Source organism: Anomalospiza imberbis, chromosome 7 (genome assembly GCF_031753505.1).
Source record: "Anomalospiza imberbis isolate Cuckoo-Finch-1a 21T00152 chromosome 7, ASM3175350v1, whole genome shotgun sequence".
In the NCBI taxonomy this organism is placed as follows: Eukaryota; Metazoa; Chordata; class Aves; order Passeriformes; family Viduidae; genus Anomalospiza; species Anomalospiza imberbis.
The window spans coordinates 6,917,113-6,943,389 of NC_089687.1; the positions used below are offsets into that span (position 1 = coordinate 6,917,113).

At 37.6% G+C, this 26,277-nt stretch overlaps 1 protein-coding gene across 2 annotated transcripts in view; it reads right to left on the reverse strand.

Moving 5' to 3' along the window:
- The window catches only part of MGAT5 (alpha-1,6-mannosylglycoprotein 6-beta-N-acetylglucosaminyltransferase), a 111,091-nt gene that overhangs the window by 29,565 nt on the left and 55,249 nt on the right, over positions 1–26,277 (reverse strand). For both annotated transcript variants that reach the window (XM_068195215.1, XM_068195216.1), the window contains exons 4-11: positions 22,925–23,001; positions 21,395–21,484; positions 13,345–13,416; positions 12,088–12,249; positions 11,034–11,203; positions 10,041–10,175; positions 4,230–4,363; positions 192–325 (exon numbers count right to left, since the gene is read on the reverse strand). In XM_068195215.1, coding sequence (XP_068051316.1) covers positions 192–325; positions 4,230–4,363; positions 10,041–10,175; positions 11,034–11,203; positions 12,088–12,249; positions 13,345–13,416; positions 21,395–21,484; positions 22,925–23,001 — 974 coding nt within the window. The remainder of the gene's footprint in view (positions 1–191; positions 326–4,229; positions 4,364–10,040; positions 10,176–11,033; positions 11,204–12,087; positions 12,250–13,344; positions 13,417–21,394; positions 21,485–22,924; positions 23,002–26,277) is intronic.

Below are 26,277 nucleotides of genomic sequence, written 5' to 3' on the forward strand. Positions count from 1 at the left end.
CACATCAATCTAGACAGAAGTTTCTCCAACAGAAAGACTTAAAAATGTTCAATTTAATTATTCAAATACATTTGTTTTCAGAAATAGAATTTAATGGGTTTAGACAGATGGGACACTTTCAAATTTCAAATTATGCTTTATTTTATCAATCAACATAAATTTACTCAAGCATATGAGTATAAAAAACTCACCTTCCAGAAATTATCTACTTTGCCATAAACGAGAGATTGATTCTGCCTTTTGATGTCATTAATGTGTTTAATGTCACTGGAATTCAGATGCTGCTCTACCACAAATCCAAGGAAGCTGTTATCTGGAGTGTGAGCTGTAAGAAACAGAGCAGATTCAGCACCTTTGAAAATATTGGTTAATGCTACATTAGAGTGAATTTTGTCAGCAAAGAAGCTATAAGGAACATATTATGCAACTGATCACCTCCTTCTTATTAGTACTGAAAGACACATTTGCTTGCTTTATTATCCAAAATAGTTTTTATTAATTTTAAGTCCTGCTCCATATGCCTACTGGAGTAAGCAGCTATTTTCTGTCTTGTTTCTGATAATAAAAACTCTGCAGCTGGACTGAGTCCAATGGTAATGATCTTTTTTGTCTGTGTGCTAAGCTTTATTTTATTATTAGATATAAAAGAAACAGAAGAAATCCAGCTTGACAAATCTCAGAGATAAAATACCAACAGTTTGAAAACCCCCTGAATGCATGCTTGTTAGCAAAGCTGCAAGCAAAAATGGACATTGCTCAATGGCATAAATAAATTTTAGCAAATTTATTGGGTTCACCTCCTACACTGGAATTACCAACACCAACCACCCAACTCTCTGTGTATTATGTACCCATGCTAATTACTGGCCTACCAAGTCACACTATGCAAATCAGAATACAAATTGCATTGCCTAATTCACCCAGACATAGTGATCATAAAATATTTTAATGTGGCAAGTGAAGTCAGCAAAACTGTTTTCAATCCAATCCAGGCAAAAAAAAAAAAAACACCAAAACAACAAAACCTGTGCACAAAGGATATGCAATTTATTCATAGTTTTTAATATTAATTTTAGCCCGTTGGTCTTTTTTCCAGCAGTGCCAATCACTGCTCTCATCCCTATAAAGACACAGATATTTAGGCTCATTAAAAGTAAGGGGTTTTGTTGTTTTGGATTGGGTTTTTTTTTTGTAGACTGGGTGTTTAATTCCAGTGATGGACTCCAACACACAATGCTTAAGGTAGAAATCCATCCCTACTATATAAAAACTATCCCAACACATGAGGGGGGGGGGGGGTTTGCCTCTAGAAGTGCCATAGCCTCACAAGTGCACATAGAAAAAGAAAGATCCTGCAATAAACAGCAGGATCTCCTCTCTAGGCCTCCTGTTAAATTCTGGCACACAGGCTGACAATTAATCACATTTTGAAAAGCTTAAGAACACAAAACAAAACAAAAACCTCCAAATCCAAAGACAACGCCCCAGGCATTTTCGATACGTGCAGTGCTAAACCTCTACTAGAGTTATTAAAAAAATTCGATTGCAATTATGAGATTTTGCATTTTTGTTCTTGAAAATCAGCCAAGTGGATAATGCAGGAGAGCACAGAAACCATAGACAGTATACACATCCCTCTGCCATTACATTTAGTCTTTCAAAAGACAATTACTCTTTTTCCCAAAAAATGCCTCAGCAACAGCCAGGCACCCACTTAGACCCAAGGACGTTTTAGAATTTTACATAGCAAACAGCACATTTCAAATACGTCTGAAAGGGGCATTTTTCCATCCTTTCATATTTTTGGATGAGAGACTGCATTCAAAGGAGAGGCAAGGCAGTACACACTCGAAAGAAAAATAAACCTTTGTTAAAGTTAGCACTTAGAACTGGTGGAATTCAGTGCCTCAAACATCACGGACAGGAAGCAGCACTCAGATGGATTTTTAAGCAAGATCATGCACTTTTAGAAGTACCAGTGCTGTTATTTTGCGTGAAGGTATTTGAATTAAAAACATGGAAAACATAAAAAGGGGGAAAAGCTCTCATGGTTCTGGGAAACTCAGAGAACAGTCAAGCACTTGGTAATATGCCACAGGTTTGAATATGGCTTGCTTGTTGCTCAGGATAATTTTCTGCCCTTATAATCAGAGTTCTCAAAACATAATAGAGTCTGGGGATCTTGGGAAGCTGTCCAGGGTTCCAATCTGCCATAAAATCTTTACTGATGCATAATGTGCACTTTTAATCACAACCCCATAAAGATGGTGCTATCTCTGCGGCAGAGAACAAAACAACAAATATAAACTTTAAATATCACAAAACATGTTGACTCTTCTGCACCTAGTAAAAAAAAAATAGAAAAAAAAAATCCTTGAATAATCCACAACACTGAAATCATTCATGCTTCAGAATTAGTTTGCCTGAAATCTATTTACCCCTTTTCCTGCAGAGGAAAACCCACAGTCATTTCCAGCAGTAAAAACTGGAAATGGTTATTTATTAAAATTCCAATACAGTCATACTCTGTGGAAAATTCATTATGAAGCAATTTTCTCTGCACAAGAGACTGTACCAATGGCAGTCTGTACTGCCACAACAGAGATCTCTAGAGAGAAGATTTACTTTCTTCTGCATTTCATGGAGTGGGACTGAGCAGTGCACACACAGCACACAGCTGTACCACCAGTGTTCATCCAGCTGTTTTCACCGAGTGCATCATCCCCTTGGTGCTATCTTGAACAGGACTTCACATCTGAATTTCCCAACAACTGGACAACTTAAACAAAGCACAATTGAGTCCCTTTTCCATTTAGGACATAAACCAATAAATATTAGCAAATGTGGATACAAAACAAGCTCTGCTTACTAATATCCAGACACAAACTCTGCAACCACTTTCAAGTCACATTTCACCACCACTTGTTTTGTTACTTGCTTCCCAACAACTGTGAATGCAGCCTTTTATCTCTTGAACAACCTCTACTTATATTTCTCTGGAAAAACTTGCACAGCAAATGTTGACAGACAAAATATGCCACTCTCAAGGATTTTACAGGGCAACTGAAATCAAAAGCGTGTCAGCCCGACAGCAGCATGTGTAATTCTGCTGTGAAAAGCAGGAAAGTTTCAAAGATTGATGATGAAAGCTGATGAGAGAGAACAGAGCCCTGGTCTTAATGTCAGACAGGGACCAGCACCAAACTCTGGAGCTGGGCTGGGCACCATGAAATGTTTCCTTACAGCTTTGGGCTGAGCAGCCTCTGCACCAGGCAGAAGGCACTGCCCTGAGCCTCCCTTGCTCTGCAGCAGTGACCCTGCCCCTTTCAGAGAGAACACACCTGAATTACTGCTCCAGCAGCCAGGAGACAGATCCCTTGATTCTGGAACCTACTGCCATAAAGCCAAAGACTATGTATAGACCAGGTCACACGAATCATTTAATCTGACCCAATTTATAGAGGATTTGTACCTTTTTTTGTGTCTGTTTTGTTTATTTTTTAGGTTTGGCTGGGGTCACTTCAAACGGTATTTATTGATGCTTGAAAGATCTACAGCAGTGCTGAAATCTACTACTTATTTTGCAATAGCTTTGTACACTGCGGGCAAATAAATGTTAGTCAGTTTACCTGAGGATAAATACTCAAAATATGAAAATAAGCCAGTTAATTTTTTTTACAAAGCCATAAAAAGGTAGCGACAAAAAATTTCTGGTGAGAGGCCATTTTTAAATTCTGAAAACAAAGAAACAGTGAAGGGCTGGTGCTGCTGAGCTGCGGAGGAACAAAAGTAGAAATACAACACTATAGCTAACATGATGAACAGATAACACTAATTCAACATGATGAAATGCAGGAGTGCAGTTTATAAAAATGTAACCTAGCAAGTTCCTCAAAAATCTGTTGCTTCATAGTAATATTAGGGAAAGCAAAAGTGAAAAAACAAACTGCTTGATACTTGAGGGAAAAGGCAAACACCACTTTCCACAGGTACCCAGGGCATAAAGTTCCCTACCACTATTTATATTAGCTCAATATTTTTATTTTCTCATTGCTAGGTGGAAGCACAACTGAGCTTTTGCACAGTCTACAGACACTGACACAATTCTTCCCATTTAGCAGTTGCATTTTATTAAACTGTGAATTTGTCTTTCATAATGAAAAAAATCTTCTCAATGACAGCATTCCTTTTAAAAGCTCTGAATTATTTATAAGCATAGAGGTACTTACGGAACATTGTATAAAACTGCTGTGGATTGAGGTTCCACTTTCCCCATGGTGTCTTGTGGCCTTTAGACTGGGCATAATGGGCATGGTTAAACTCTGGCTCAGTCCCAAAGGAGTCCAGAACTCTCAGCATACACCTGAAAAAGAAAAACAAATTTACTGTAGGTACACCTACATATGTATACATAAAAATGTGCATATACATATACATAGTTATGATAATTAAAATGTGTTTCATCTTTGTTTGCAGCTGTGGAGAACATATAAAGTGAAGGTACATTTTAATTTCAAACATTTCATATTACATTCACAAAGATGTTATGAACAGCAAAGTCAAGGATATATCTGATATTCAAAAAACCTTGGAGCTTATTTTGTCCTTACAGAATGAGCTATGCTTTAAAATCCAAGTAGAGCTTATGGGAATGCCACAGTGGCCACCTGCATTTCCTAGGGCTCTGGAGTAGAATTTAGGCAGAAGAAGAGAGGATTTTCCATGTGTTTTCTAAAGTTTTCAACCATTACCACAAATCAAATGCAGCAACCAGGGGCCATATGCCAAGAAGATCAGAGCAGAAGAGGACACTGTCTTCAGATAATTGTATTTGGTCTCCAGATTCTGACTTTTAAACCTACTGTCAAAGCACTGAAGATGGTTTAATATGCTGAGTTCCTGCAGTCAGCTCATTTATTTGTTTATGAAACATTTTGTCACAGACTTTTGAAGAAACAACACAAAAGTCAATTACCTGCATCAACCAACACACAACAGAGAGAAATCCTAGCCCTGTATTACAAAGGGCCTGGGATGAGAGAATCACACTCACTCTTATTTAAAATCCTATTAATTTCTTGAAAAAGAAAGGGCCACAAAAAGTGTCAGTATGAAGAAGACAGCACATGTTATAGGACAGAGATTCTAGAAGTTATGTTTCCAAAATGCAGCCTGCCAAATGTTTGATATGACTTGGTCATCCTGACTACTGCCACTGAAGTGCGTAACAGGGCTCCAGAGCTGCTGACTCTACCACTCTTCAGCCCACTACAAACAAAACTGCAGAAAAGACTGATACAGGAATCAAATATCACGTGCAATTGTGTTATAAACACAAACTCTTATCACTGCACATTGCATCATTGGGCTTGTATGCGCTAAGGACGGGACAAAACCTCATGGGGGGCAGAGAAGGGAGGTAGCTGCAAAAATTACAATTAAAAATGGCTATTTTCCCCAGTTTTCAACATTTCCCATGCTCCAAGCCCATAAGCACATTCTGTTCACCAAAACACCTGATTTTGGTGTTTAAATGTGAAAAAATTTAGCTTTCACAAGGTGAAAGAACTTATGTCCAACCATTTGTCAACTTTAAAACCAAAATATTTTAGTCCCCAAAATAAATTTACATGTTACTTATATGTTGCTCCTTTCTCTAAAGTATTTAATAATGTGGGAAGTAGAGAAAAGAACCCCAGCAACTTTTAAACTCTTCTATGAAATGCTACCTTTGTATTTCAAAATACAAATTGAGAAGAATGGTGGGTATTTTTAAACCTTCACAGAGATATTTCAAACAAAAAGAAAGTCAAAATATACAACATATTATGATTCACCAAACAACAAAGCTGACAGATCACTTTCTGTGCAGTGTTTTCTGTCAACTGTTCTCAATGAAAATATTTTACAACAGTGGCAATTATCTCTGCATCACACAAAGTACTCCAGCAGGACCAAAACAAGTTCTGCACTGATGAATCATTCAGTAATAAAAGCCCTCTTATTTCTTGGCAGGTCTTAAAACAAAATTCCTCTCAAACACACAGCTTTTGGCCAGGTGCTTGAGTAGAGGAGAATGAAAAATAGGAGAAAGCTACTGAAAAACTGCAACATTACTGGAGTTTGTCAAGAGATACGTGTAAGGAGCACCACACTGCTTTGTTGCCTCTCTTTTTCCTGAAGTCAGATGTAAGACAAGAAGCACCAATGGTTCACAGGGATGTGAGGAACCATGTCCAATACATGCAGGGTCTCTGAATCACGACAGGCAATGTGATGCAACTGCAATCTAAACCAGAAAACGGGAGAAAAAAACATTCTATGATTTGGTATAAACAAAATCAGAAAAAAGATGACAGAAAAAAGGTGCAAGTCTGTGCAGGAATGGTATGAGAGATCAAAGTTTCAAGTGGTGAAACGAATCCCTGAAATGCAGAAGAAAGGAGCTGGTAAAGATTTAAAATTCAGAAATGAATGTAATTAATACCAGTTATGCTGAACTGATATTTTAATATATGTAGGAATCCCTTGATTGTCTACCCTACTACCACAGTCTCCTTTTGTTTCACTTAATAATTTAGATGCCTTTCATTTTTAAATTATTTTTGCATACAATGCATTAGCATTTCTAAAGTGAAATAATTAATTTTGAAAATGACATAACAGTATTTTGTTTTATAACTGAGGGATATATTTTAAATTAAAATGCTAATTTGGTATACCTTTAATTTCAGTTTTCCCACTCTTCCTTCCTAAAATGTCACCTAGCTTTAGCAGTGAAGCTGCAGAGAATTGCAGCATGCCCTGAAATTGGTGTCAGAATAAGTCTCTTCTCTGCCTAATTAAAAAGAGGACTGGTAGGTAGTAAATTGCTTTAGAAACATCCATATTAGTCTTTTTTGTCTAGCACAATAGAAGTGAAAATTTAGGGCTTATAAAAAAAATCAGACAAAAGTAACCCAGGATTATTTAAAGGGAGCTTTTCCTTCCCCTTGAGTATTGGGCAGAAGCACAATCTTAACAGAGCTGACCTAGTGGAAGTATTTATACACATTTTTTTGGTATCCTTCTCCCACTTCCTCAGGACACTCAGTATTTGCATTTGAAATCTTAGGACAGAAAATAACCCTCCTAAAAAAGATGTGTTCTAGAGAACACGTACAAAGCAGGAACGTTGCTCATTTCTCAGGATAGCTGTCACGTTAATTTATTTCAAGAAAAAAAAAAGCCAGCTGGATTGTTGGCATATGGGAATGAGTCATTGCTAGAGAGACACTGGAAAAATGAAAAATACCAGATTTTTATGTGCTGCATGGAGGATGAGGGTGCTAAGAAAGACTGCACTTCTCAAACTATATTAAACTATTAATTTGTATGTTGATTCATTGCACACAAACTGCATTCAAACATCCACCCCTCAGAACTGAAACATCCAGCACATCCATCCTTGGAAATAAGGTGCACTCCAAAATGAGATGTGTTCTGCTGTGCTCCTGCTATTTGCAGCACCAATTATCCCACAGATAAAGCACACACTACCAAAAGTCACTGGTGCTCTCGGCTGTGCAGAGCAGTCTTTCAGAAACACTCACTCCCAAAGCAGCGGGGTCATTCTTTCCAGCTTGCAGTTCCAGAAACCTGATTTGCAACTACCAAAAATTTCCTCAGGCCTCAAGTTCACCCAGAAAGATTATATAAAGCACTCTTACCAAGTGACTGTTCTGAAGGTAGAGGCTTATTCTGCCACTCTATTCTGATCTGAATTGGATAGAAACATTTAATTAATTTCTTTCTGACTCTGGTCTGTATTAACCAGACTGAGCTGACCTGCACACATCCACTGGAAAACAATTTTTTTTTTGAGATAAACAATTATTCCTACTGACATAAAAAATAACTGAGAAAAAAAAGCAAAGTTTGTACAGAACATAGGCTAAAAAGCAGCTTTATTTGTGATAATGTTTATTTTACTGGAATTAAGCAGAAACGGTTGCTTGTGCTGTTATAAGGCACTTTGTGGTTTTAACCTCAAAATATTTTAATGACAACATTTATAAGATAACTCATGATGCTAGAAGAAAAAACAATGATTGGAAGAGGATCCTGAAATAGGAGACAGCACGCATGAAGCTACGAATTAATTCCCCCACTTTAATCAATTCTGTGGTCTCAGCTAGACTCTGGTTCCTCTTTGGTACACTGAACTTGAGAAAAAGCATCACATAATTAGAGAGACCGACAATAAATGCAACAAGTTACATGAAAGGTGTACAAAAGATGAATTGTAAGTAATGTATGTATTTTAAAAAAGCAAATTGAAAGCAAAAGCAAATTGAAGGAAAAGCAGTATAGAAGACATCCTAGGGGCTGGCAGAAAAGAGAAAGAAGTAATTTACTCTCCAGAACCTTATTAGAATTACTAGTAATGGGCAGTTAGCAAGAAACCAGGCCAAGAAAAACACTAATGAAAAGCTTAACTATATAAAGCAAGATGCTGGGGCATCTCTTTCAGTCTTCAGTGAAAGATGAGGCAAAAATCTCCCATGAAGGACAAATGCATCCTCATCTATTTTTCAGTCAGGCCATTGTCTGGATGAGACTCCCTTCCAGTCCATGAAATGCAGCATTGTAGAAGACAGGCATTAAATTATCTTTTTCTCCCCCAAAAGCCTCAAAACATTATAAAGTACATAAAGTACTTGGAGTCAAATGTAATTCTGCCCTCTTAAACAAGAAAACACCAGCCATTACCACAAAGTTGTAATCAACGAAAAACAGATTGATAATTCAAGATGTAATGATTTTATGAAGAAACAAAAATTGAATAGTTTATCTATAATCTCAATATATATTTCCATAGCTTTGTTACAGGATATACCAGACAGGTAATTGCAAGCAGACAGGAAGAAACATTTAAAATTTATAAGAAGGGTTTCATATCCTGACCACAAGGCTGCATGTGATCTCCTAGTGACAATTACATCTGGCAGACAGACAAGCAACTGTTGCTTGGTGGAAAATGGGATTATCTTTATTAGCAGGCTCCTAAAAACTAGAATATCCATTTACTCCTCTGCTTCAAAAAAGAGATTAAGGGTAATCTAATCTGCAATGCTGAACACAGAACTCTCATTTAAAATTACACTGGAAAGATCCAAAGCTCAAAAAAATCCTGAGGCTGAAAGAAAACAGTTTCTCTGCCATGAACACCTTCCAATACCTTCCTTCAAGTAGGATTTACTGGACTTTGTGGATCATGAAACACAGCTAATTCAAGCAGGTATGGAAAATTCAACATCAGTAATTTAGATTTGGGGTTCTTTCATACTGATGTGTATTTGTACAATGCATAGGAGGCTTAATGGTTTAAAGCTATTGACAAAAAGAAAAGAGGTTTTAGAACTGCAGATGAGAAGAAAGGTGCACAAAGTCATTTTTGAGTGCACCCTCACCTTCCATTTCTAATGGAAAGATGTTTATAGATTACAAAAGCAACAGTAACTGCAGTTTATTCTTCAGACCTGCCCCTGAACTCTCTGCCAGTATCTTGAGAAATGGAACAGAAAATTGCACTGCAGTTGTTGGGCAATACAATTAGAACAGATAAATCTCCACAATCATTGATCCAGTGTGGCTACAAACACCAACAAGCAAAACATGCCTCTGGTATTCCAACTAAACAATAAAATGCAGTAATCTCTCAGCTCACCTAGTAATTTACAGAAAAAATGGGGAGGGGGAAGTGCATGTAAACAAAGGAGGGAAAGAGGGGCAGAGATTATGATTTATCAGGAGGATAATTAAGATTTTTAAGATTAAAAATATTTGATTCCAAGAATCTCAAGCTTGCTGGGATAATGATGGCATGCAAAGAACAAGTATTAGGCCCTTTAATCCTAAAAGCTAAAGACAACAGAAAAGTGCATTTTCACTTTTAAATAAATTCATATGAATGGACTTATTTCAGTATTATGACATGTGTTATTCAACAAAAGCTCCTTAACAAAGCAGTTTAGAGGGCAAGTGAGCGTTATACTTACTGGTAATGAACCCACGATGGACCAAGGGTTTTCTTAAACTGAGTCAGTCCCACAATATCAATGTAAATGAGTTCTACAATTTTATCCCCCTGGGTCGGGCAGCCAGATCTGTTACCTACAACCTTCTTCATAATCCTAAACAAAGAAAGCAGCAATATGAAAAAGCATTACTTTCCAAATACCTTGAATTCATGCTGTAATACTACTTATTCTAAGAATTCCAGTTTCTAAAAAGGTTTTACTCTTTTACTGTTTTGAAATCATGAACCATGTAAGAACACTGAAATGCTAGAGATGCTCAACATTTATTAAATGTAAAGCACTAATTTTCACTAAAAATCTCGTCTAGTTTAAGCAAAAGAATGATATGTTTGAAATGCTTAAAAATAGCGTGCTTTGAAATTATTCAAAATAATTTCTGCCTTCTATTGACAGCTTTATAGTACAAAAGCTCTCTATAAAACAATGCTGTCATGTAATTTAAAAAAGAAAGCTGCAGAAAAAGCACATGTGCTCAAGCTTCAAACAGATGTTTTATGTTGGCAAAGCAGGATGAGTAAGGAGCAATTTGACCTAACACAAGCAATTAACTACATCAAAAGTAACATGTTTAAAGAACTTAAACCTTTATCTTAGAATGAGATACTGAGTGAAGAACAGCAGAAACTGAAGCAGAGGACACAGAATTAGGCTAGTCTGTAACATTTTCCATTGCAGCTGGCTAAAGCACCTGGAATGTTAAAGACTAAGCTGCTTAGTTGGAATTTTACAACATTCATTTGTGAAGTCCCAGGAGCCTGAAGCTACAATGAAAACACATTATCCTTTCCATGGCACATATACTTAGCTCATGAAAATAATCTTATCCTCTGTTTAGTGAATTATCACTTTCATTTTATGCTTCAAGAAATTATATACTGTTAACAGAAGCTTCAAGAGTTTACAATTCTTTTCCTCTAATTCTAGTTTCAAAAGTGAAAGTAATCTCCTTACTCCTTGAGCTCTGCCAGTGAAGCTGAAATCCTGATGTCATGGCCCAGTAAGTACAGAGATGTAATTAAATCACTCCACTGGACTAATTCACCAAGAGGGCCACCGCTAAACGCATTTTCTGCAATCTTGAATCCAGATTCTTTTGTCAAAAGCCCCAAATGAACAAGGATCTGGAAAGGAAAGTCATATGTTTGAGTTATCGACATTAAACATGCAACTGTTACACATTACAGCAGTTTTTCTTTCTATTAAATTCCAACTATGGCCAAAAAAAAAAAAAAGAATCAAAGCAAACAAGCCAGTACTTCCACCCAAATAAGTTAATTTTGTAATGAATGCAAGGACTGAGAATCTCCAGCAAGGAGCTGAGCCAGGCAGGCTTCAGAGAGGGTAGAAATATGAACATACACGGGGCTGCCGCCACTCAGGACTGGCTCCAGGAATAACAAGGCAAAAAAGCAAACCTGTGTGGTGTTTGCAACTTTTGGCTTTATCTTAACTAGTTAAGGTAATTAAAAAAATTAAAATTAAATCAAATGAACTACACCTTTTCACTTTAAGTATCTCATGGCTTTAAAATTGAACTCATTACAGGAGGTCTAAACTGATCCAATCCAAAGTCTTGGTCAACTTCAAGTCTACTCAAATCCAAACCCAAGATACACCATTTAGAGTCTCAATTTTGGACAACAAAGATGTACAGTTGTTGTTTCCCATGACTACAAAAAACCCTCCAGTGCCATCAGCTTGCAGTAAATTCACAGATTCTCCCTTTAGAACATAGTCTGTATTTAGTCTACACAGTCTCTATTTTATCCAAAACTACAGAGGTCAGAAAACTTACTCCAAGATTGACTCACGCAAAACACGTAAAACTATCTGTAAAGCAAACATCCATTGCAACAGAATTTCAAACAGCAAAATACTCCTTGAAAAGAGTATAAACATGAGCCTTTTATATTTTATATTTCCACTCTGAAACTACACCTGGAACAAGAAGCTTGAAAGAGCCCATATAACAGCAAGTGACATGAATAAAAGTGTTCTCATTTACCTTTTTTCGTTTTCTTTTCTCCAAATTTTGTTTTTCTGCAAGTGATTTAATGGCTTCAATCCAGGTATCAGCCATTCGTCTGATGCGCAACATCATCCACCTGAATTCCTCATGCCTTGACATCATTTTGTACAGATTATCAAAGTTGATACGAATTTCAGCCTTCAAGCAAAGCATTAAGAAACACCCCAAAAACATTAGTTATTCTTTGGCATACTTTCCAGAAGTTATAAAACTGCTCAAATATGAGCTCTTTATATCCCTCTTTGAAAAAAAAAAAGAAATAGAAATAGAAAAAAAGATACACTCCTAGCACATTAAGATTTTAGTTCAAGTGTTAAAGATATATTTAAACAGACATTTCTAAGCTACATAAATTACCATTATTTTTATTAGTAGTACTTGGTAGCCCAGAATACATTTGCAATGTTTCACAATGCATTTATTTCTGCAATATAAGATCTGGTATTCGTGTGCTTCAAAATGAGGTACAGGTATGTCTAAATCATAATACAGAACAGTAGGCTCAAGATTTATGTGTATCATGAATCTTCCAAACACAAGGAAGTCTCCAATTATACCAGAAAGGAAGAAACATTACTAGGGTATAAATTTTCAAGGAAATATTTGTTTTAAAGCTAGACTGTTCTAAGATAAATTGGTTTTAAAAAATGTGGCAGCCTATATGTAAGGCTATATTATGTAAGAAGTGTTCATATGCAGCCCAGTAATTATCTTAAATTATGTTAAAATACCTAATTACTACATAATTAGGCTGCAACAATTTAGAAACAACTCTGTGTGTTTATAGTATTTAATGGGAAAAAATTGGGAGTAATCAAAATGTTACTACAAACCTGAAATGGATATAAGCCTTTCCCATTAATGCAGCTTTGTAAAAAAGGCCCATATTTTTGGGACAATAAAAATGGACATTTTCACATATGTGTGAAACACTGGTGAGCAGTTTGTGGATTTGTAATTTTTCTCAGTATCTGCGTAGAGTATTTCATAAATTTAAACACAAAAATGTTTTTACTGAAAATCTGCCAGCAGGAGCACAATACAATGACTGGATACATGAGCTACACACGTCAAGGATGATTCCTTTCAGCTTTGAAGAACCGAGGAGTAAAAACTGTAAATTCTAATCTTTTTAGCATTTATGTGGCACAGGATTCCAGGATATTTTACATGAATCACAATTACTGAATTATTGCTCCTGCTTGTCCTTATTAAGGACATAGTTGTTCTTACCACTGTTTTTTGATCAGTTTCTTCATTAGGATTTTTTGCTCTCCAAGGTAAACGAGGACACCAATTTTCAACCTGTAAAACGATCACATCAAAATAAATAATGTTACTTTATTTTCAGCTGCTTGACCAAAGCCTCCACTCACTGCCTTTATATTACACCTTTATAGTTAACCTGATGACTTAAATAAGTAATCAGCTGATAATAAGGTGATCATTTCAAAATAAAACTGCTTTTTTTTTGCAGAAAAGGCTTAAGATTGCTTTTTGCAATTCAATGCTCTTTTAATCCAGCAAATACTCATTCAAGATAATGAAAACAGAAGATCAAGGCAGAGGTCAGCTGTTAAATGCACAAAATACAATTTCTCTGAGCAGTTCTAAAATGTTTTCAGTAAGTTTTTTATGCTTGTACATCTTACAAAAATCTGTATTTTGGAACATTTTCATCTCCCTAGAACATCTTTATAAAAAGACAAAGCTTGCTAAATCAAAGGATCAAAGTTCTACCTTGTAGCAATGCAGACCAAAGAAGTAAGAATCATTATAGAATCAAAGCCACCATGTTTGAAGGCTATAAATAAGGTAATCATAACATAAGTAACAATATTCACAAGCATCAACAGCTGTGATTCTTAGAGAAACACGATCAATGCAAATGCAATACTTCTATTATTGTCCACTAGAAAATGAAGAAGTACAACAGGGAGTAGTCAGTGAAGAAACAGCAAAATGATGCAAGTCACTGAGAGCTCCTGAGCTGCCCCCAGGGATCTTGCCTGTTGTGTAGCATCCTTATTATTTATGTACCTTAAGAAATTAGACCACTTGCTCTGGGGAAGGAGGAACCTCAGTGTTGGAGGCAAACCCATGAAAACTGAAACATGACTGTACTGTGAAAAGGGGGAAATGCAAAAATTTATCAGCTGGCTAAGACACCCCATCACTACTGATTAAGTTCACAACTCTCAGAGAATTGAAAGTCAGAGTTGCTTTTATGGTTCCTCCAATCACAGACCTATCAAAACACAATTTCAGCTTAATCATGCTGCAGAAGCCTGAAGCATTACAGATTAAAGGCTTAAGATCACACCATATGATTGCCCAGAGGGCCAATCACATGAAAATAAATGAATAGCCATCCTAACCTCATTAAAGGGAAGAAATGTATCAACCTTGGGTTCCTCAGACAAATTATAAAAAGCATTTTGAATGCTATGACTTAACCCACTCAATGTGTTTAATATAACATTTGAATGCAGTGACTTATCAACCTCCTTTGAAAACATCTTATTCTTCAGTGGTCTTCAACTCTGGAACCACACCAGAAAGTGTAGCAATGATCAACCCTAACTTTTACAACTATAAAGGTGTAGCAGAAGAGTTGCAAGCTCCACATTTTAAATCATGCACAGCCACAAACTCTCTCTGGTTTTTTCTTCTTTGTTTTAATAGTACAAATTTTGCATTATTCCTAGCATTGGAACTGATCTAAATTAAGATATGACATTTCAAGGACTACTGTACGTGCCCCTTTTCTGACTTCATGTATTTCACATTGCACCACAAGGCATCCTAAAGGAATTGCAGATTTTTCAGGGCTGCCAAGGACAGTTCACTGCATGCCTCACTGACTGAAAAGCAAATACAGTCTTTTGTGCTTTTAGAAATATTCCCTCTAGTCTAAAAATAAATTATAATAATTCTCATCACAAATAAACACTTAAGGAATAGATTCAAAGTAATATCAGTGTCTGCAGTTGGTCTGACTCTCATTTTCCCTTATTGATCTTCAGCAATGATGGCAGAAAGGATTATGATACCAGTAAAGTGGGTCTAGATGAAAACTCCATCAGAAATATATTTCAGCTTTGAAGCTGTTTAGGCACAGAAGATCTACATACAACAAGCCCTAATTTTGAGCAAGGTGAAGGAAAGCAGTAATGTGCATTTGGATCCTGCTCTTTAACTTGTTCATTTGATCATTTAAGACCAAACACTAAGGATGCTCCTGAAGAAGGAACCAGGGCTCCTCTTGTCCATTTCCAGCACTGCCTTCCTCTCACTGGGTTACCATCAGCTCTTTCTCCAGCTTATTCTCTCCACAGCAACCTACTGTTGTACTGTCATGTAGATGATTTAACAGGAAGGATGTGATACCAGACAGATTAGCAGGTAAAGACAACTGTTGGGAAGCAGCAAGTGCAGATTTGAAGACAGACCATTTTTTTGGATGAGTGATATAAATGCTAAGCTATTATTCAGAACACACTATATTTATCTTTGTACTGTCATATTTTTGAATAAGACCAGCTGTGCCTCCTGTTCCTAGTACTGAATTCAATGCAAATCAAGGCCATTAGATAGTCTTTGATCTGGCTCAGGAAACCATGTCTACCTGAGAAGTCAAGTGCTCCCTACTTGGTTTGGAATCCCATTAGTCACAGCACTGCCTGGAGTTTAAGTAGCCAGCTCCTTAAAGTTAAGTTGCACAGCAGTTTAAAAGTTCAAAATTTAAGTGCTACATGATTTCAGATACTAGAGAAAAGCTGGTGTTCTGAACTGCTCTGAGACGTTAGGCTAGGTTTAGGATGATAAAAAACCCCAAACAAACCTAATAAATTTGAAGAGTATTTGCTTTACAGAAGCTTTGCAGGTGTCTGTTCCAGTGACTTCCTCAGACACACACTGAAAGTGAATGCAAGGCAAGATTGCAGCACTCGACTCTATTACAGATCAAGTACTTCAAGCAGAGTTTTAAGAACCTGACAAATATCTGTAGCACTGGAGTAGTCTGAGCATCTTCCAAATTGAATCAAAGTATACTCTGCCAGCAGCTCTCCACATCCAAAATTTCAGAAAGACCTTTTTGCTTTCAAAGAGTCACAGTGGGAGTTGAATAAAGCTGGAGCTGAAGGGTACACTCTGAGCACTTGGGATAATCTTCATTTTGGATTCTGCCAAAGGGCAGGTGGAGCCCATCGACAGGGAAGCTAAAACAACTTTCTTTGCACACCAGGTGAACACACTGCTGCTCAGTGTACTTCTATCCATGGTACAGTGCTGCTCTTAAGTGTCTTAAGTCAGTCCAAGAGAGAAGAAGACACAAACAAAAAAATCCACTGCAGTATGTGGTGAAGGAAAGTGCATCTTTAAATTTATTAAGCAGTATGAAGGCAGGTAGTGAACCTGTAATGCCGCAAATCCCTTTGAGAATTTGATGTGAAAGGACAGCTCCCATTGGGAAGGTGACTTGTTCAACTCCTGTTTTTTGTTTAGCATTTCCTCAGTGATAGAATTCCTTCGAAGGGGTTGCAGAACCTGTGATGTGGAAGATGAGTGCCTGTCTGGTTAGTGAAATGGAGTAGGATACAGGCAGCTTTGGAGGTGGCTCTTTCCAAAGGCAGTCTCAAATGTTGGATGTTAGGTACCCACAGCCCCAGTGACATTGCAACACAGCATTTCACACATCAATCAACAAAAAGCCTCCTCTCTGCCTTCAGCAGTGGGCACTGCATTTGATTCCTCTCATACACTGGCATTTATGTCTTTTCTAACAAGTCATTAAAAGACTAATCCCAGTTTGAGGTGACAGAAGAAGAAAAAACAACAGCCCAAATCACCCAAAATCAGGCCAATCCACCAACAGGTAATTCAGGGACAAAGTGCTGACTATCATTAGCATTTCAGTTTCTTAGGGACATATGTAAGATGACTAAATAAGTCTGAACTTTTGGTGATTTACATTTCAGCAAACAACACTGGTTTTGTGGTTCTTCTGAGTATTTGTATAGAATTGAAAGAAGCTGGTTTGATGTTACATTACACTGAAGAAATGCAAATCATTAACTCAATGTCCAGGATTAGTAGCAGAAAATGTGGAAAGGGGACTTCCCCATGGACGTGAGCAAATTGCAGTAATCTAGAAAAACCACAAGGACTAAAGGAATCTCTATAATTATGATACCTAGGAATTTTCACTAAACTGTGCCTCAGACTACAGCTTGCACCCTGGAAACAAATCCGTGTTCAAAATCACCTTTGGTTTGTGTTTTACTGCTTTAGCCCTGAAAGCAGAAGTAAGACTATGAAGAAAAATACTCCCACTATCAAACCATGGCTTGTGTTTCCATCAAGTCTGAAGAGCTGAAAACAAGAATTCTCTCCAGCAGTGTATTAGCACACATGCTAAAGCTACAGGAGTCTCACAGACTGGAATTCAAACCAGTTTTAAATCTTTGAAGTGCTGGATTCCAAAATGGGTACCAAAATTTACATGTGCACCTGGAAGGTGAGCTGGAGATCCAAAGCCTGGGATTTTAGAGAGACCTGACCAGCTCCAGCAGGTAAACACCAGTGTAATGGGAGGGGGTAACTTGCACCACAGCTACCAGCTGACCACCAGTCCCACTCCTGTGTGGAAAGCAGTCCTCCCAGAGAAAGATGTATGCAGATTAAGGAAAAAAAAAAAAAACAAAAAAAAAAAACAAAAAAAAAAAACAAAAAAAAAACAAGATCTATAAGCCCCCTACATTTTCTCCACTTTTTTTTCTTTTTAAAGCTTGGAAATAGTGTGAAAACCTCATTTTCTAGAAGATATTTTTAAAAGCTTCATTCTTCAGCTGCAAAATGACATTTTGCAGTGAAATATATTTTTGTACTGCCTAGAAATTAATTTTTTCACATTTCTGCCCAGAGGCAATGCCATCCCTGAAAATGATAACTGTGCCAATGCCATTACAGTGTTAAACAACTGCCTTTTCCATAACTAAATGCTAAGTTTAAAAGTAAGCAATTCTTCTCTATGGGCATCATGGCTAAAAGGAAGCAAGTTTAACTTGCTTTTTAATGTTTGCTATTTCTAATCCCCGTCTGGCTCTGTATTCAAGAGAATTTAAGCCTGGTTTTGCTACTGAGGCCATTTCTATCGCATCCACTCTTCAAAGACTCCAGCACAATTTGTGTTCTGAGGACCAGAGGGTGGTGAAGCACAGGTTGCCCAGAGAAGCTGTGGCTGCCCCATCCCTGGAAATGCCCAGTGCCAGGTTAGACAGGGCTTGAAGCAATCTGGGACAGTGGAAGGTGTCCCTGCTCATGGCAGGGGTGTGAACAATATGACCTTTAAAGTCCCTTCCAACCCAAGCCATTCCATGAGTCTATGGCCACACAGCTGCATATCACACCCCAGGGAAGATCCAGCACCTGAAGCAAAACAGTGAGAAAGAAGTGCAAAAATTCTCTCAGTTTCACCTGCAAGTTTGCACAGAGGTCAGCTTTAAATAAAATGCAGAAGCCTGGACATGCTGGGTTGCTTCTTGCTTTCCTTGGGCTGCCACACTTGCCTCCCATTCTGCTCAAGCAGCCAAGACACAGAGCACTGGAGAAGAGCTGTTCCTGAGTTCCTGCAGGTATTTTTGCCACCCAAAGCAAGGCAGAACTGCTGGTACCTGCACTTGAGCAGGATCTTCAGGAGGGAACACCTGGGGCAGCCTGGATTTTGTCAGCATTGTTTCTGTTTTGCAGACCCTCATGGGGAAAACGTAACAGAGCACATGGCTGATACCCAAAGGCGGGGTTTATGTCAACCTTCTGTTTCTAAACCTTTCATAAACCGTGGACAAATTACTTTTTGTCTCTGTGGTTCTGACCCATTTTGCACACCAAAATAAAACATTTTGGGGTCCTTTGTTTACAAGTTTAAAATTACATTACAAAGAGTACTGGATGAGCATAATGTAACACCCTAACTGAACTGCTACAGAATTTAAAAAGTAGACCCCAGAAGAGTATGAAAGAGCATAGACACTTGTCACACTAGATTGTAGAGGTGATTTGAAGAGTAAAAGTAGATATATGCATAATTTCATGCACACAGTTTTTCCAAACTGAGGTTGCACATAATTTGATGCATACATTGCCTTTTGAAACATGCACATACACAACCATATCACTCCAATAGTCTAACCTTGAAATAAAAATGAAAAATCTTAACAGTAATATGCTTTCCATTACCCTAATGCATTTTAATATTTTAAATCAGCAGTTCTGACTTGAGAGCTCTGTAGGTGCATTTATCATTCAGCTGTGCAACCACGCTATAAACTGTCAACTCTTCATCACTGTCCACGTTGACAAATTACTCTTGCAACAGCATTTCCAAGTTATCCCTAGCAGCCAACACACCTCATAAATCCACATCATTGTAGCGTTATTAGAATTTCATTTCATGCTTGCATTCGCAAACATTTAAGCTTTCAACCTCTGCTGCTGGACATTAATCATGAAATTAATCATAGGATTAAGAATGCCAAATTTAAACTCAAGGTTAATAACACGCTCACCCAATATTAGTTTTACATTCTGTTATAAGAAAATACTCTAAAAGAAAAAAAAAAAAAGAAAAACACTTTTCTGAAGTTACCAAATATGTCCACAGGCTAACTGCACTTTTATTCCTTCATTAAATGAAAAGTTGACCAAATTAAATATTGCTGCTTAAAAAAAAATTTCAAATCCCAAGAACCTTGAAAAACAACCATTTGGCCTCTGAAAGTCTGTTCACATTTGGCCATGAAAGATCAATTATGAAAGAGCTAAAGAGCTAACAGCATCAACTGACTTTTCAAGACTGATGATAAGGGAAGATTGCCACGTAAAAAACTGGGATTTAACACAAATGCAAAATAATAAATCATTGAGGAATTGAGGAATATTAGAATCTCATGTTCAGCTGAGATACATCATGATTTTTAAGATATATCTACATTAAAACCACGAAGCACCTGCTGGTTGACAGAATACTAATGACCAAACATAGCTCTTCTGATGCTAAAACAAAACCTTCTAGTAGAAACCTCAGATGATTATGAAACCATATCTCTAGTCTCCATGATAAATAACAAGATAAATAATATAGTTGTCCTGTATCTTTTCCTTCCACAGCTTCACAGCCCATAAATAAATCAACACTTGGTGCTAGAAATGGAATGAGTCAAAACTGTGATTCAACCCAGCCTTTGTTATGCCTTCAGATAAAGGTTTTGGATATGCATTTAACTGCTGCTGCTTCAAGCAACACCCCCAGAAGTCCAATGACAGTCAACTGAGTAAATCAACAGAAACTGCTTTGATTACAACTGAGTTATTTATTATAACAGACTTACTGTTTTAATCTCAGATATATAATTTAAAATCCAGCCCAACCCTGCCAATCCTACAGAAGCTACAAAATTATTATTAGTTGCAATCCTGCAGCCACATTGACTCTTTCAGTTCTTTGCAAGCAGTGAGGCACTGGATATCAATACTCCTTCTAAGATTAGTTACCATAAATTATCAAAATTTCACTTAAAAGAAAGAAAAGGCTGAGTGATCAAATACACCTGACTATTTCTGGTGCATGCACACTTCAAACCATTAATAGAGCTCTCATGACAATTACTTGACAAAATTAATTCCTGGGAAAGAAGTCTTACAGAAATAGAAATAGAATCTCACCAGGACAAGCACCCTACTCAGCTGTGTACAAAACACCTCAGGCTGTGACAGGTACCAAAGGCTTTAGCCAATATAGCTACAACTTCACTCAAAAATGTGATGTTCGGGTTCTACTGTTTTGTTCCTGCTTACAGATTCCACAACTCACAGTCTCAGAGCAGGAAGTGGCCATGCTGCTTAGGACAATGGACCACCTAGCACCATTTTCTAAATGCCTCCCTATTAGTACTTCAGCAGCTGCATTAAAAGCAACAGAAAAAGTGTTTCAAGGCAAAGATCTCTGACTGAGCTTCACATGCAGGTTTAACAGGGTAACCAACGTGGCCTCCCTGGAGAGCTGCTACTTACATCACTGCAGTTACAAACATTAGAATTCTTCAGGCTAAAAACCCCTGCAGAGTATATAAATAACAGCAACACACTTAATAATTCCATTTTAATAACTTTTTCCTCTTTACCCAGTTATTCCAAACAAAATGATGATTTCTTTCGAGAAAAGTGCAAAGCTATGAAGGCAATATGATGTTCCCCTTCTGCAGATAAAAAGATTACTGACCTCACTGAGGTAAATAAAAAAGGAGCATGTGGACCCATCTACACCATAGCTCGCATAACAGGGATCCGAACGCCACATATCTTTCATCCACTGCAACAGAAGACACAAAAGTTTATTAGGTTCAAGCACAACAAAATAGCTCTGTTTCACACCCAGGAATAATGAAGGAAGTGGCAAGTGACTATAAATATCACAAATAACAATTCAGGAATTTATTAATGATTAGCAACACTGTATCCCTGCTTTCAGTAATGCTGGGGAAGCAACAGCACAGCAGATGTGAGCACAGCTTATACAAACTGGCAGCCAGGCAAGCAGAGACAAATATCAAAAGGAGAATAAAACTGGGATCCCGACATTTGGCTGTGGCTTGAGTTGAATGCACTGTGTGCTCCCCACCATGACATGCTCCCTCTAGAATTTCACATATCATTTCAGTCACCAAGATTGAAATCTGCCATTTCTGCAGAAGCAAATAATTAATTTCAGTTCATATTTTAATATTCAAATAATTTATTACAGAGTTACTATGCCGCCTGTTTGCCAAAACAGATCAAAACACAGACCAGAGATTCAAAATGTAGAGACTTTTAATTTCACAAATACTTGAGTATTTAAGCAAGCAGAAATTTTACTATTGTCCACCACTAATCATAGAACCACTGAATAGTTTGGGTTGGAAGAGAGCTTTAAGATAATCTCATTCCAATACACCTGCCATGGGCAGGGGCAGCTTGCACCAGACCAGGTTGCTCTGAACCCCTTACAACGTGGTCTTGAACTTTTAGGGATGAGGCATTCACAGTAATAAATCAATATTCCTTACATTTGAGACATATCTTGGGAACAAAAAACCCTTAAAAATCTCCATCTCTGCAAGTTTGTTGGAGTTTGATTTTGTTGCCTTTTTCTTTCTTCCTTTCCAGCTAAAGTCTGATGGGTTGTAATATTTAGCCTTTCCAACTGCATTATTAGTAAAATACATGACTTCTGTAGAACGCCCTGTGAATCCCAGAATTCTGGTTGCACACTTAGGCACTGCCTACTTGTGAGCAGAAGAACCAGAATGTTTTCAAGGGAAAAGGGGAATAGAGGAACCACACAGACCAAAGAGATTAAAGAAGTGCAAAGAAACATCATGCTGGAAAAGGGGCTGGAGTGAGGTACCCACAGAATCACAGTCCTGGGGCAGGGGAACCCCAAATTACTCATATAATGGGGAAAAAATCAGGGCTTTTCCAAAAGTAGAAGTTTATGAATAACAAGATAGCATTCAAACAATAAGGCTTTTCAGTAAATAATACAGCATTTTAATATGGCAGGTTTTGCTGTCTTAAGAGGATGCCACTTTATTTCTCTGCAGCAGTAGTATCAAAGGCTTGAGGAAAGCAATGCTGCAGTGACACACAGTCCTAAATATCCTATTTTTTGACTCAGTTTTTCATGTTTAACACTGCTGAGTAGTGACCTCCTGCAACATATGTTCTATTTTTAATAGAATGCACTTAAGATTAAAACCAGCTCACTTACCTTTATTTTCCCTTCACAGTGAGGAAAACCATCCATAGGAGGCAATTCACACTGCTCCTGGGCTCCATTTATGAGATCTAAAGAGAAACACAGACCATAACTGAGCTTCATTTCACAGTTCTGACAGATAGCCTGATGAATCCTGCCTTTTATTTTCATGAATCCACAGTCCAGACTGACTGAAGGGTCCTACTGGGTAATACTTGTTACAACATTACAACTCAGTGTGCTCCTTTTTGACCACACGAGAAAATGGTTGCATAGATTTCAACTCTGACTGGAAGTGAAAGTGCTGAATTACAAAAATCAATCAATGAAGGCTCAAAAATTAAGCTAATCCATACTGAAAATAACAAGAAGAAAATCATTTCCTAATCAAAGTGTACTTGAAACTACTAAATTGCAACAATTTGTTTTCATTTGTCAAACATTTATAGGATGTATATGGCTCTTAAACATAAAACTAGTTTTTCAAGCTCTGCTATCACTTTACCAAATACCCACGATCTGAAACTTGGCACCAGATATATGACCCAATTAATAAATGTTGCAATATGATCTAATTTAACAAATGAGTAGCACTACATCACTTCTCACAAGAAATATTTCCTATGGTCTCCCAAGATTTTTTTTCTTCTTTTTTTCCCATTTTAATATTTTTTTCATTCTAGATTATTGCAACACATTAAAGACTGTAATAAAGAGCAGGATTTCTAGCCCATGAGCCAAGGAAAAAGCAGCAGTTTTAAAGGACACTACCCCTTCAGCTCCAAGGGTGTTTCTTAGAAGAACCCTCTAATGCAGGCCTTTAAGGCAAGAAAAATTATTACCATGGTGGAGAGATTCTTGCCAAAGGCAGTGGAGGAGGTTTTCAATTTAGGTAGTTCATCCCACAGTTATCTAAATTATACCTGCATCATTTCTGGCTTTTTCTACAGGCAAGAATCAAGATCATTAAAGTCAGCCAGCCATCAACCTGGGAACACTTTACACTGTGGCAGTAACTGTGCACAATTTCATCCAGAATATGTTAATTAGAGAGCCCAGAAGAAAATACAAAAAAAAGGTTGCAGTATTAGAATAGAACAGCAACAAAAATCTGTGGGCAAAAGTTAAAATGTTCCATTATATTATTATATGCAAAACCCACGACCTGATCTATCTATTTTCCAATTTTTTGCAAATAGCTTCTTTTAAAGATAAAACTTGAAATGTGAGCCAAGCATTGCAAAATGAACTTGATGGGAGAGAGAAGGAAGGAAGTCCCCACTTCTTTGTCAGTCTCTGCAGCAGGAGAGATTTGACAAACTGAGCTGTACTGCCACTGACAATAGCACTGAAGCAAAGTAGTTTGTACAATGACTTTGTAATTTCAAATCAATAAGCACTTTCAAAATAATCTGCCCATCTTCTTGTCCTTGTGGGATTCTTGCAGACCAGACCACCATTATCTAAGGCTCTGATTTCTGCTCTGAATAAGAACATACAGAGCATGCATACAGATAGCAGCAATTTAAAGTATATTCTCAATTCAGTCAGTAGAGCTACATAATAATAGGACATTTTGCTTTACTGCAGTTCAGGAATCAGATCTTCCACTTGCATCACACCAGAATCAGTATGTGAGATCAAACAGTAGTAAAGAGGCATGGTTACTATATGGTAATTTTCAATAATCAGTAAAATTCCATTAGAAGACCTTTATGGTCTAAAAGGGTTCGTGAGCTTTTTTTTTTTTTTTTTTCCCCTCCTAACTCATAAGTCTGAATGCAAAATAACAGTTTTACATAAGGTATGTCAATTTCAAGATCTTCCTAAAACAAAAAAAGACCTCTGAAATCTCTGGTATAACATCAGAGATGCAGTTTAACTATAGAAAAAGTTTAACTTTCAGCATCATACTAAATTTGGGGAGGAAAATGCTAAATACTTGGGTATAGCTTGCCAACAAGAATGAGCCATGAATTTTGCATTTAAAAAAAAAAAAAAATGTGTTCTATCTCAAGTTAATTATGCTATCATATGATGGCTTTCCTCTTCAGAAGGTTAGTCAAGCAAATCCTCTCTTCTACTTAATTCCTATTAAGTACAGAGTAATACATAAGCACAAGCTATAATTCCTTATTTTACCACACACAGCGCCACATCTATCACTTACACCATATTTCATTTTAATGGGGATCTCATGGTCTGTTAAAGAAAGAAAAGATGGAGGAAAAAAACCCAAAATCTGGACAACAGCCTGATTTTTTGGTAAACACACAACTGCAGTTTCCATCTTTGCTCCGGTCATGAGTGAACACCTTCTCTGCATCCCAGTGTGTTTTTCTTGAGAGGCAAAGACCTTTACTGCTGTTCATAACTCACTTGGTTTTACAGGATCCCTGTATTTGCAAGATCCACCTGCAAGAATAAAACCCCTCTTCCAACAGTCACACACGGCACCAGCCCCACACTGCCGCAGCTCCCATCAGCCGTGGCAGTGCCACGCAGAGACTTCCCAAGCACAAAGCCTCCCAGCCCTCCCTGCTCCTGTCCATTCCAAGACGGAAAAAGGAAGAGACAGACATTTTTCTCAGCATAAGCTACAGACTTTCTCAGTCTGTAGCTGTTTCTGGTCTCCCCTGTGGCCAGCTGCACTTAGGCTTTCTCAGAGCAGTCCCACTATTGCTCTTCCACTGGGATGGGTTACGCACAAACAGAGCATGGATCTCTCCAGGCCAATCTGTACAGAGAACATGGAATACTAATGCCCACCTTTATCACCTCTAACCATGCTGAAATGTTAATGTGTCTGGGAGTATTACCAACAGTATCTGACATCTTTCCTCCTTCTTGCCAGCAACAGTAAATACTCCTAGGATTTATCTTCCTCAAAAATATTCATGCTTTTTCTCCACCATAGTCCACAGAGATGCTTCACACAATCACCAGCCCCCTACTCCCATCGTCCCATTTGGCCTTACCATGGATCTATATCCCAAACATCTATATCAGCTTTCATTTCCTTCATTTTCAGCTATTAATCAGGTAATAGCACAGTGAAGGCAATTCCATAAAACTTAAATATAAACAGTCCCATGAAACAATTTACATAAAACTACTAACCAAAGCAGGAAAAAATGTAGCAATGTGTGCATACAAGAGGAAATGAATGTGAAAGAACAGGAGAAGGAACAGAGAAATGTAATTCTGTTCCATCTGAGTGTTCCCTAGAGAAGCAGTCTTTCCTCTGTGCCCATGAACAGGAAGCCAGCTGAGGCAGTCAGACTGGAAACACATCTACATCAAGGACTGCTGTCCAAAGCAACAACTGCCTGCAGAAATGGGCAAGTCAGTGCTGGTTTCCACAC